The sequence below is a fragment of the Dipodomys spectabilis genome, unplaced genomic scaffold, assembly GCF_019054845.1.
Source record: "Dipodomys spectabilis isolate Male_0828 unplaced genomic scaffold, ASM1905484v1 ptg000669l, whole genome shotgun sequence".
Classification (NCBI taxonomy): domain Eukaryota; kingdom Metazoa; phylum Chordata; class Mammalia; order Rodentia; family Heteromyidae; genus Dipodomys; species Dipodomys spectabilis.
The window spans coordinates 1,354,057-1,366,819 of NW_024871346.1; the positions used below are offsets into that span (position 1 = coordinate 1,354,057).

The 12,763-nt window shown below is 50.0% G+C and overlaps 1 protein-coding gene across 1 annotated transcript; it reads left to right on the forward strand.

Moving 5' to 3' along the window:
- Nucleotides 1-567: 567 nt before the first annotated feature.
- On the forward strand, nucleotides 568-6,950 carry LOC122101532 (interleukin-17F-like). Its single transcript, XM_042671876.1, has 3 exons — nucleotides 568-672; nucleotides 4,693-4,925; nucleotides 6,713-6,950. The coding sequence occupies exons 1-3, from the start codon at nucleotides 568-570 to the stop codon at nucleotides 6,948-6,950; spliced, it is 576 nt and encodes a 191-aa protein (XP_042527810.1).
- Nucleotides 6,951-12,763: the final 5,813 nt, after the last annotated feature.

Sequence of the window (12,763 nt, forward strand, 5' to 3'; positions counted from 1 at the left end):
ATTTCAGAAGAGTAGAGGTCTATGATTCCAGAAGAGCAGAGGCCTAAGCTTTCAGAAGAGTAGAGGTCTATGATTTCAGAAGAGTAGAGGTCTATGATTTCAGAAGAGCAGAGGCCTAAGTTTTCAGAAGAGTAGAGGTCTAAGGAGTGAGACTTCCCCGAAGTCTCTTCTGCATCATGTCTCATACAAACAGAGCTGACTCGAGTTTTGACTCTTGTCTGATGGAGCAAAACAAAACTCAGTAGAAAGGTAACGATGGGCTGTAACGCGGAGCTCTGTATCTGATGGACCCTCGCAGGGGGTGTGGCGTTGGCCCCGTCTCTCCTGCAGCCACTCATGATAGAGTTAGGTGCCACGCAGCTTGTGGCAGGAGCTCAGTCAGCTCTGAGGGGTATGCACATGGGTCCAAGTAGTTTCATAAGTAATGCTCTCAGTTCTGCAGTGGTGCCCTGGATGCGGGAAGCAAGCTTCAGCGTTGAACTTCTGGACAGCTCCTGGGAGGGGGAAATTTCCCGTGATCTTGCTAACTATTTTGTTGTTCTTCATCCTCTTCTTTGTCTTCGCGGCATGAGGGATAACAATGCGATGGAATGTGGGCTCCGGCCTTGCATTCGTCAGTCCGTGTGGGAAGAACTGGATGTGGAGCGCAGGGAAACCAGGCTTCGGGAGCATGTACATGTCCTGTCTTTCCCTTTTTCTCCTTTTACAAGCCATGCTGCTTAAAAGAGCTCCAGTTCCATCAAAAGGACCACAATACTAGCTATGACATTACTTTTGTTTTGTATTTGTGCATTATTTTTGAAATGAGAATCTAAGAGCTATACTTATAGCATAGACTTTACAGTCTGACAGTCTTGGCTCCTCCACTTGCTAAATGTGTGGTTTGGAGTTCCTTAGCCTCTCTGTTTCAGTTTTCTCAACTGTACAATGCAATAAGAATGGTATCTCTCACACACATACACACACACACACACACACACACACACACACACACACACACACACACACACATATATAGTAATATAAAGCAACAGATAAAGATAGCAAAATCATTCAGTAAGGGTTAAGTATTAACATTAATATTAACATTTCTCCCCCATATTCTTGAGTTAGGGTCTAGCTATGTACACAGGCTGGCCTGGAATTCACAGTCCTGCCGCAACTTCCTTAATGTTAAGGATTACAGGCATGTACCACCATACTTGGCTCAGTATTACTATATTATCCTTGAGGTACTAACCAATTTACTGGGATAGTCAGGGATTGCTTTTTCCCATTATACAGATGAGCAAAAGCTTAATTAAACTGGGGGTGTTGCTTTAGAGGACACGCACAAGGTCTGGGCTTAAATCATAGCTCTACAAAGAAGACAAGACTGAAAATCAACCAAAAGCTCAAGTGAGTGGTATAGTTAATATCACTGGATACTGTAAACACAAAACCTGAGACATGAGTGTGGGTTTTCTGCTCTTCTTTCAGTGACTCAGAGGTCAATGTAATGAGTTTAAAGACATTACCTTCAAGCAAATCTCTTACATAGTTTTTGCTTCCAATCAATTCCCTTCTTTCCTCTCCCTTTCCTTCCCTTCCACATGGCTTGTGCTCTACCACTTGAGCCACAGCTCTACTTCTGGCTTTTTGGTGGTTAATTGGAGATCAGAGTCTCATGGACTTTCCTGCCCTGGCTGGCTTCAAACCTTGATCCTCAGATCTCAGCCTCTTGAGTAGCGAGGATTACAGGCGCGAGCCACATTGCCCACCATCTCCTTGCACTTGTGACCCACAGCTGCATCAGCACCGCGGCGTTGCAGGTCACAGTGCCTGTCGTCAGACAGACTGTGACGTCTGTGAGCCCTTCTACTTGCTCTGGGAACCTGGAGTCCTAAGTGATTAGAGCGGAAGCTCTGAAAAGACTGCAGTTGGGCCTTAATGACACAAACATGACCAACTCTTCCATCTGGAGAAGCCAAGTGTGCGGTAGGTGTGGCCTCTTCTATACCATCTGCATGGCAGGCGAATGCTGTCATTCTCTATTGTAGCACAGGAAAGGAAGACAGAAGAAAGCACCAAAAAAAAAAAAAAAAAAAAAAAAAAAAGCAATGGCCTTCAATAGCAATAGCATTGACCACTGATACTTAGGTTGGAGTCTCCAGAAGGGCGCATTGACCACTGATACTTAGGTTGGAGTCTCCAGAAGGGCGCATTGACCACTGATACTTAGGTTGGAGTCTCCAGAAGGGCGCATTGACCACTGATACTTAGGTTGGAGTCTCCAGAAGGGCGCATTGACCACTGATACTTAGGTTGGAGTCTCCAGAAGGGCGCATTGACCACTGATACTTAGGTTGGAGTCTCCAGAAGGCGCTCGGAGGGTGGTGAGCTTAACCAATGATGGTTGTCTCATTGAGGCAATCCGTGCATGCTCTGTAGTTGTTAGGATCTAGTGTTTTCTAGAATACCCAATAATACAGAAGGAAAAATAGTAATGACATGTTTGAAGCATGCTAATAATTTCTTCTAACTCATATTACCTCAAGATCTAGTTATTTTAAGCCTTGATAATGAGAATCAGTGCATAGGTTATAGAAGAGGAAAGAGAAAACTCAGAGGAAGAATTTATCATGAAATCTGAAGAAGTGACAGATGGAGGAAACCAACGGCCTTCTTATCTAAGTCTGCATCTTATCGAAGTTTTCTCATCTGAGTTGTGCGAGCTTGGCGACACTTTGTCAAGACAGAAGGACTGTGGGGGACAGTTGCACATCTGTGTTGTCCACCGTGTGACACTTTACAATGTCTGCAGTTGCCACCTGCGCTGTCTTTATTTGGACAGGCAGGACGCTATGTTTAATGGGGATCACCGAGTACACTGAGTCAGAGCTAGCGAAAGTCCTGGTACTGATTTCTGGGACCCTAGACCTGAGACACTACACTCTAGATCTCAGTGCTCTGATCATTTCTTGCCTCCAGCCTCTGCAAAAACATGGAAACCATTTCGGATCACTTTTCCTACCTGGCAAAGGTGAGCCCTAAGCACCTCAGGTCCAGGAAGTGCAGCTCAGCATCGGCTCTAGGCTCTAGTTCTGCAGGACCGCCCACCCTGGGCGGGGTCGGTGGCATCCCTGGCATCTGTGTGATCTTGGGGTGAGCAGCGTGTGGCTGTGCAAAGGGATGTGGGAGAGATTTCTGCTCTTCTTTTAGTGGGATCCTCACCGAGCAAGCTCTCTGTGCGTTCCTCTTCACACCAGATAACCTGATCTTTCAGCATTGGTATAAAAACGGGTGCTGGACGACAGAGCAGTCATTTCCTATCCTGGCTGTCACACGTCATTAGTGCTCCTGCTTCTTTCAATTAGATAATTGGACTCTGCTAGTGATGGCTTTGCATAATGCTTCTCTTAATGCCCTGAGCTTCATTAACTGCATTGTTCTGTTCATTCACTCACTCTGTTTCATTCATTCATTTAGAAAGTCCTTATGGAGCTGACTCTACTATTCTCTCCCAGGAAATTTCCATCTAGTAGGTGGAAGTCTTATGCAGACACAAATGTGCCATCACCAGAGAATATAAAAAACCACTGCCTGGGCTGGGAAGGTGGCTCAGTGGTAGAGTGCTTGCCTTGCATACACGAGGTCCTGGGTTCGATTCCTCAGCACCACATAAGCAGAAAAGGCCAGAAGTGGTGCTGTGGCTCAAGTGGTAGAGCGCTAGCCTTGAGCTGAAGAGCTGAGGGACAGCGCCCAGGCCCAGAATTCAGGCCCCATGACCAACAAAGAAAAGAAAAACACTGCTGGAAAGACGGATGATCCAAGCTTTATTGTTTAGTGATGCTTCTGGCAAACCACTGCCTGAGAGACGGATGGTCCAAGCTTTATTGTTTAGTGATGCTTCTGGCTGAAGCCGGTCTGGGCTGGGGCCAGGCTGGCAGGGTGGATTCAACAGCCGAGCAAGCTGCGTATTCTAAGAGGGCGATGGCTGGGAGGAGGAGCTGTGGGAACTGTAACCAAAAGGTCTACTTTATCAAACCTCTGCGCTTTTCTTGCGAGAGAGCACGTTACAGAGAACATTCCGTTTATATTATTTATATAGAGGTTCTTCCTTTCCTTTGTGGTAGTGCCAGGGTTGGAAGGCAGCGTGTTGTGTTTGCTCGTCAGGCTCCGGAGTGAGCCGCACGCCCTCTTGTTGATTTATTTTTTCTGAAAGTGTCTCCTTCATCCTCAGCACGCTTGCACAGCTGGGACTGCAGGCCTGTCACCCCTGCTTTGTTGGTTAGATGGGGGTCTTGCGATGACTTTGTTTAGGCTGGCCTTGAATCTCCATCCTCCTGATCTCCACCTTCCTCCAGTTCAAGCGGCTGGAATTACAGGTGTGCACCACTGCTACGTACCACTCTTGTTAACATTATTACAAAGTGAGTCTTATCCTCCAGTCGGGAAGAAGAAAAGCCCACACAAGGAGGCCAGGAGGGACGGAAACCCAGTCCTAGACCTTGACGTCTCTGTCTCCCGGATGGGAGGTCATGGATAACCGGGCCGGTGAGGTTGGTTTTCAGCTTGGCAGCCTGGTGTGATCAGGCACGGCGTTCCATTCTCGGTGACGATGACCATACACCAACTGGGGCTGGCCCGTGCCTTTCCTGCCCGCCATCCACACCAGAGCCCGTAACCATGGCAACCCTTTCCCCCTCCCAGGTCCAGTTCCCGCTGCTCTTGACGTTGGGCCTCGTCCTCCCGAGGGAGGTGGCAGCTCTTCACATCCCCCAGGCTGGGGCTCCTGGCCTGGGAACTGCAGGGCGGAAGGCTGGGCACTGCCCCGCCTTGGAGGAGAACACAGTCCGGGTGGACATGCGCATCCTCAGGCAGAGCCAGGGCACCACCGTGCTCCAGGACTTCCAGAACCGCTCCACCTCCCCGTGGGATTACAAGTAAGCGTGGCGGGGGAGGGGCCGAGGGAGGGGGAGGGAGGAGGAGGGGGGACAGGTCCCCACCCAGCTTGTGAGAACTAGAGCAACACATTGGAATCATCCAGTAGAAACTTAGAGCAGCTAGAAAACCCTATAACTAGCCATGGAGTTGTGTTTTCTCAGGAAGATGGAGGACCACAGCTTGAGGCTGGAGATGTTCGCTCTCCCGTTGCATACGGAGCGAGTGGACATGCCTGGGCTCACGGTCCCTGTCTAACCTCTGCTCACAGTCACCCTCCACACGGGGTCCGGGCACCGGCCTCAGCCTTTGCTTGCTGTTTTGGACTAGGTCTGCCTGTGTGGTTAATGGTTTTAACATCTGTTTTCCCTTTTTTTCTCCTCAATTCTGCCCCTTTCTTCTTCACGAAGAAACTTTTCACACACTTTTTTTTGGGGGGGGTCAGTTATGGGGCCTGAACTCTGGGCCTGGGCGCTGTCCCTCAGCTCTTCAGCTCAAGGCTAGCGCTATACCACTTGAGCCACAGCACCACTTCTGACTTTTTCTGCTTATGTGGTGCTGAGGAATTGAACCCAGGGCTTCATGCATGCAAGGCAAGCGCTCTACCACTAAGCCACCTTCCCAGTCCCTTTCACACACTTTTAGATGCCCATATGAGGCTAGGTGGTAACGGGGAAAATCAGTGTAAGGGATCTGCTCTGATTGGAGGTGTGGGGGGGGGCGCTGTGAGTGAGAAGCGGAGGCTAGGTGGGTTTTGCCTGGAGATATAGATCCTCAAATGTGGCTGTTACTCCTCAAAGATCCACATATCTGAGGCTATCTACAGGGTCATCTCTATGTGTGTCTATGTGTGTGGAGCTTGGTTGTCATTGTGGGACTCGAGGGATGAGAGGGAGAGGAAGAGAGCACATTCGAGGTGAATAATCCTGAGAATCCATGGTGAGGCTGTGAAGGAAGAGGACGTAATGAAACTCACAGGAGGACGTAGCGAGGACGGAGAAAGTGAGAACTGAGGGGTTCAATCTGGTTGTGACACTGTGCATTCATGTATGAGATGCCAGGGTGGGCCGCCTTTGAACAAGTAGCCTACACGAAAAAGATGAATGACAGGAAGGCAAAATGGGTTCTGTCTGGTGTGTGTGTGTGTGTGTATGTGTGTGTGGCAAACAGAGGGTGAATATAGTTAAAATAGTTTACTTACATGTCTAAAAATGCAACAGCGATGCTGGTGGAGACTGGTTTGAAGGGGAAGGGAGGGGGTGAGGGAGGGTCACGGGGGTAGAGGTGTATGTCTGATCAAGGTACCCTTGTGCATACCTGGGCTTGCCAATAGGGAAACCTTTTTGTAGAAGCCGTCGGTGCTAGTAGAGGTACAGGTCCCAGGAACACGCGGCCCCGGGGATTGCTTGGTGCAGGCTTTCTGGTTGGCTCACCAGGGCACCCGGTGGTATTCTGAAAACACACTGCTGGTTTTCAGTCTCCGGGCAACAGGATGAGTATTAACTATACCAATAACAACGCAAGTGGAAGTGGGCTGGAAGCTGGGATCCTCGCTGAATGGCGACATTGTGTGTGGGGAGCGACAGGCCGATCTCTCACCAGATCACTGAGGCGCTCAGCCCCATGAGGGGACAGGGGGTGGCAAGCTCCATTCACGACGGTGAAGGGGCCTGCATCGGGGAGTGAGGCAAGGGCGGGCGGGGTGGTGGTGGTGGTGGTGGTGTGCACACCCGTGAGACTCAGGCCTGCAGGCCCCGCCTCACCGCCCCCCTTCGCTTCTCTCTCCCAGCGTCACCCGGGACCCTCACCGCTTCCCCTCGGAGATCGCGGAGGCCCGGTGCAGACACGCGGGCTGTCTGGACGCCCAGGGGCGGGAGGACAGCTCCATGAACGCCGTGGCCATCCAGCAAGAGATCCTGGTCCTCCGGAGGGAGCCCCAGGGCTGCGCGCACTCCTTCCGGCTGGAGAAGATGCACGTGTCTGTGGGCTGCACGTGCGTCCGCCCCGTGGTTCACCAGGTGGTCTGAAGGAGAAAAGAAATGTCCCCTCCTCACTGGCTGCGCCTCGCTCTGGTCTTCGTGGTGCCCGAAGCTCTGCCTTCCATACTTTGTAGTCCTGACACACCCAGCCCCTGGCCCACGCTCTTTGATGGCCATTTCCAGTCTCGTGGGGCTCTGTGGGTGAGGATGGGGGTGGGGGTGGAGGGCAAGAGGAGAAGGATCATATCACTGGTAACAGCATTTCCTGGATACGTATAAATGAGATTGTTCTGAGCTACTAGATATTTATCTTTGTGAGGGAACTATCCGTGTATTTATGATATGTTGATTATAAAAGGTTGGCAGAACTATTAATATTATCTAGCACTAATCTAATAAAAGTGATTAATTGAAAACATAATTGCAGTGTCTTTTTTTTTTATGCCAGTCCTAGGGCTTGAACTCAGGGCTTGAGCACTGTCCCTGAGCCTCTTTGTGCTCAAGGCTAGTGTTCTACCACCTGAGCCACAGTGCCGCTTCTGGCTTTTTTGAGTAGTTTATTGGAGATAAGAGTCTCATGGGGACTTTTTTTTGCCAGGGCTGGCTTTGAACCGCGATCCTCAGATCTCAGGATGACAGGCGTGAGCCAGCGGCGCCCGGCTGCAGTGTCTTTTCCAGTCTTCGTGTGTGCTCCAAGACCCGGAGCCCTGAGGATTCTGAGGTTGTGCATGCTTGCATCGTGTCTCCTCGCGTGGGCGCTAGTGTTAGACTTACTTGATTATCGATGGTGTTGGAGGGTTGGTTAGCGGACAGTTGAGAGAATGGCACACACAGAACCTGGGCTCCTGGCTATAGCATCTGACAAAGCGAATGTTTCCTGCGCAGTGCTGGCCACTGAGATGCGGCGTGAGGTAAGGGATGTGTAGGGGAAGAAGCCGCAGAGTTGGCGGCAGCCCTCCCCAGAGCCCGGCCCTTTGCCGGCTTCTTGGGGCTTTTGGTGTCTTTGGAGGCCCCCCTGGGGGTCTCTTGCCTCTGTCTCTTAGGTGTCCCGATTTCGATTTCCCTGCCTCTGTGGGCCATCTTTTCCCTTTCGCTGCAGCCTTGCCACTGGCTGCCCCGTGTCTGCGCTGCGGACCGGCTAGGAGCGAGGGGTGGGTTGTGGGGTGTGGCTGGAACATGGAGGGAGGGCGGGGCCCGGCTCCCGTGTTGAACTCTCACCTCGTCTGTGGGTGGGCCAAGCTAGGGAGGCAAACTCTTCACTCATGAATCTTTGGCTTAAGGGATCAATCATGACTTAAAATATTCAGACTCCTGAAGCCTAAAATTCCTTTCTCTCAGAAGCTTGCCATAGAGTTCACAAGTCAACGTTGGTATTCGAATCTGCAAAGGGAGAACAATCTTCTTTCCTTATGTACGTACGTATGTATGATGCATGTATATCAGTTCATAGCCCTGTCTGGTCTTGAGCTTGGGATTCTCCTCTCTTCTCCTCCCGAGTACTGCGATTCCAGGATGCCACCGCCCTGGTGTTCTCTGTTCGTTTCTCCGGGAATAGCCCTCCTCGGAGGGTCACGTGTGTAAAAACCTCCTGTAGCAGTTGATTAGAGGAAGTGTGGAGATGAAGTTTCAGGGAAGAACGTCCCACCTCTGAATGGGTCAGGTCACTGCTCAATGACACGTGTACACGTGTAATTTCAAGCCAGCGTGCCACTACCACGCTCAAGGCGCCCAGGGTTAGGAGCGCACAGAGGTCGGACGGCAGCTTGCTGGGAAGCCCAGGCAGCAGAGCCGGTCCACCCTGCACCAGGGGTGGGCCTGCAGCAAGATGAAAGGCTGGAGGACAGAAAAGTCTGCCAGGTCAGGGGACTGTGTGAAGTTCGCCTCCCCAGCGTCCTGTCCCCAGCTGGAGCACACCCCGGTATTTCTTCAGTGAATGCATGAAGGAGTGAATGAACCGTAGATGGAGAACAGGAGGCTCAGGAGTCAGTCACTTGTGGGTAGCTTTGAAGCAGCGACAGGCCGCTAGCTCCCTGTGGCCTTCACTAGGGGAATTCCTCACGCTGCTCACCAGGGGGCGCTCTGCGCTCACCCGTTCTCGGGCTCTGGGAGCAGGTTGAAAAAAGGCTAAATAAACAGATGCTTATTGTAGCATGGGTGTTCTTCAATGGTTTGAGACAGGCTAAGAAGGACAAGCAGGCTTCCTTCTCCAGCTCGGTGCCAGATAATGCTTGTGACTGTTTTAATTACTTTTTAAACGATAAGCTGTAGAATGTTGACAGAGAAACCCCTCCGCACTTTCTGATCTGCCTGTTGAAAGCCTCTATGTATTTCTGTGTCGATAATGTGTTTGTCTCAGGTAAGTTACTTCTTGGGATGCTGATAACACCTGCCTTATGGAACAGTGCCGTGACTAAAAGAACAAAACTCAAAGCACTCCGGCTCGCACTCCTGGTCAGTCTTACCGCTACGGCGGGACGCATGTTCCCGCCTTCTTCTTCTTCTCACTTTCAAAGCCAAGTAAATCAATGTTAGATAAGAGTGGATTTATGAGCGGTCCCGGACTTGTGGTTGTCACAAAGCGCAGAGACTTCTGACTCCCTGGCTCCCTTCTGAGGTTTCCTTCCGTGCTAGCAGCTGGTGACACACCACAGCCCTTGGTCTGGCCTGAGGGTGAGACCAGCGCTTGTCACCGTGACCACAGCCCCAGAAGCCCGTAACCATTTCCCACCACCGACATCTCATGGCTTTGATCAAAACCAGCTCTGGGAAGCGCAGCTCTGGACGGCTGTGTCTGCAGGCTCGAGGCTGAACCGCCATGGACCAGTAGCCTGGGGACTCCAGCCTCTGCTGATTCCACACACTCAGGCTTCTCCTGAGAGGAAAGAAACCCCTAGATTTCACACAGAGCACTTGTCAAATGCCTGACTGCTCTCTGCGGTTGCCTCAAACCCCAAGCGGGATCTGTTGCGAAAGGCAGGTTAATTTGAGTTTCCTGCTTTTGACGACGTCTATATGTCGATGCCAGTTGTCTGCTAGATCCTGAGCTTGAAAAGGCCTAGAAAACAGAACTTAGCAGAAAAGAAAACACATCTTTTTCTTTTGGACCCAAGAAAAACTCTTAAGTAACTGCAATTGGGGCAGGAGAATTCGGTTGAATTGCGGTTCTTGTCATATGGGAATGATTTTTATTAAGTGATGTAAGATATAATTACGGCTATTATTTAGTAAGCAAATAGCAAGAGATTCCCTATTATTCTTATACCAGAGCCCTTTGTGATGAAAGCTAATGCCTGCTTCATGGTTATCATAGAAAACACCTTCTTTTAGCTGCATGTACTAAGTCATTGTAATAATTATCTGAAGCAAGAAACAATAAGCAGGGCTGGGAAAATGGCTCAGTGGTAGAGCGCTTGCCTTGCATGCATGAGGCCCTGGGTTTGATTCCTCAGCACCACATAAGCAAAAAAGAAAAAAGCCAGAAGTGGAGCTGTGGCTCAAGTGGTAGAGCACTAGCCTTGAGCTGAAGAGCTGAGGGACAGCGCCCAGGCCCAGAGTTCAGGTGACCGGACCTCCTCCCCCCCCCCAAAAGAAACAATAAGCAGCCTCACTATTTGAAAGGTGCTGTTAGTACTTTTCTTAAGATTATAATGTTCATGTGGTGTTGAGACTACTGAATTCCATCACTAAGGTACCTTGCTTCTAGACACAAATGATTTCCCTGTCCTGGAGGTTTGGAAGTCTGGGATTTTCAGTGAGGGTCAGTCTCCCTGTGAGTGGTCAAGAAGTGTGTGCTAATGTAATATCCGCTCAGTCATGCAATCAGGCCATCTCAGAGAGCATAGAAAGGTCATTGGAAATGTAACTAACACATCCTTTGCTTTACCTTCTTCCCTACGTACCTCAAATTACAACGGCCCTCATCCTGTCCTTTAGCCACACCTACATCCCCTGGGGTTCCTGGGAATCTCTGAGCATCATTTCTTCGGCCAGTTGTTTGGTTTTGGGAAGCCACTTTCTGTCCCAGCCAGTTGTGACTGGTAGCTTTGATCTGGCCCTGTTATTTCCAAGGAGAAGTCATGACGTCAGTCCAGGTCACTTCCGCCTTGTTCTTACTGGAGGTGCTTTGGAATTGCCCTGTGAGCATCACCGGAAAACCAGAAGTGGTGTTGTGGCTCAAGTGATAGAGCGCTCGCCTTGAGCTAAAGAGTTGAGGGATGGTGCCCAGGCCCAGAGTTCAAGCCCCATGACTGACCCAAATTATGCAAATCAAGCAGAGTATTAGAGCAAGCACAGATCTCCTGGGTGCAGCGCTCGATTTGCCTGCCCGGAGTGTACACTTAGAATTGTGATGGAGGGAGCACTCGATGATCTTTTACAAAGACAACAGAATCTCCAGAGAACCTGGTCTCTCAAAGCTCTCCACATTTGGACCAATCAACGGCCCCGATTCTATGTATTTCTTAGAAAAACAACAACAACAAAAACAAATAGAGCTTTCAAGGCACACTTTACACAAGGCAGAAAAAAAGCTTGTCTGGTGGAAATGCCAATGTTCAAAGTTTATTATTTGCACCAGCTCCTTCTTCACGATGGATTCTAAAGTCACATATAGCCAAGTTTCTGGTTTTTGCTTCAACTGGAGAATGGTGCACAATTCTGCGCTGCTGTCCTAGCAGAGTGCTCTTCTTCTGTTTGTAACGGTAAAACCCCGGCTACCTTTCCCTGCAGAGTCAGGCAGAGAACACGTGCTCCTGTGCTTGGGTGTTGACTGTCTGTCTGTCTGTCTTTTGCAACGCATTAGGCTGACAGGTGGTGCCCAAAGACAGCGCCCTCTTGACGTGTGGGACCTGGGCATAGTACTGCACCCGGGAGAAGATACTTTGCAGAGATTAACGTAAGGACCTCGAAGTGGGGAGGCTACTGGGATCGCCTCTGTGAGGTCCTGCGCGTGCTGTAAGGGTCCTTAGAAAAGGGAGACGTGGGGAGGTTTGACCGCAGAGATGGGGCGATGCGACACGAACCAGCCCAGCTGCCTTTGAGGATGGGGGAGGGGCCACCAGCCATGGGGTCCAGGGTGACCCCTGTACAGCCCTTTATTTTATTTTTGGCCAGTCCTGGAGCTGGGGCTCCGGGCCTGGCACTGTCTCTTAGCTCTTTTTTTTTGAAAATTAAATATATATTTTTTTATTGTAAAGATACTGTATAGAGGGGTTACAGTTACATGAGTAAGGTCATGAGTACATTTCTTATTGAGACTTGTTACCTCTTACTTTGTTTTCCCCTACCATCCCTTCCCTCTCCACCTCCTGAGCCCCCCCACCCCAAGTTGTAAAGTTCATTTTCAACATAGTGTCTTGTATGTCTCATTGCTACAATGGGTCAACCTGTATTCTTATTTCAGCATTTTGTTATTTCCTCTCCCCAGTTTAGAAAAATGTATATACAAGATGCAGGGCACCAGAATCAAATACAGTAAAAATAGGTTATACCATGGGGGAGGAACACAGAAAAGGAACAAAAACAATCACATAGGTCATTATTCCCTTAGCTCTTTTGCTCAAGGCTGGTTCTCTACCACTTGAGCCACAGTGCCCTGCAGCTTTTTCAGTGGACTGGAGATTCTGTAATGGAGATAAGAGTCTGTGGACTTCCTTGCTCAGGCTGCCTTTGAACCTCCATCCTCAGATCTCAGCCTCCTGAGTAGCTAGGATTGCAGGCGTGAGCCACAGGTGCCCGGCTGGCATGTGCCCTTTGAAGGTACCCTGTCTGTGGTACAAACAGGAAACTAGTAAAACACTGTGTGCCTCTGAGCGTTCTCCTTGCAAATCTTCCTAGCTCGAGTAGCGCTTCTGTAACTTGCA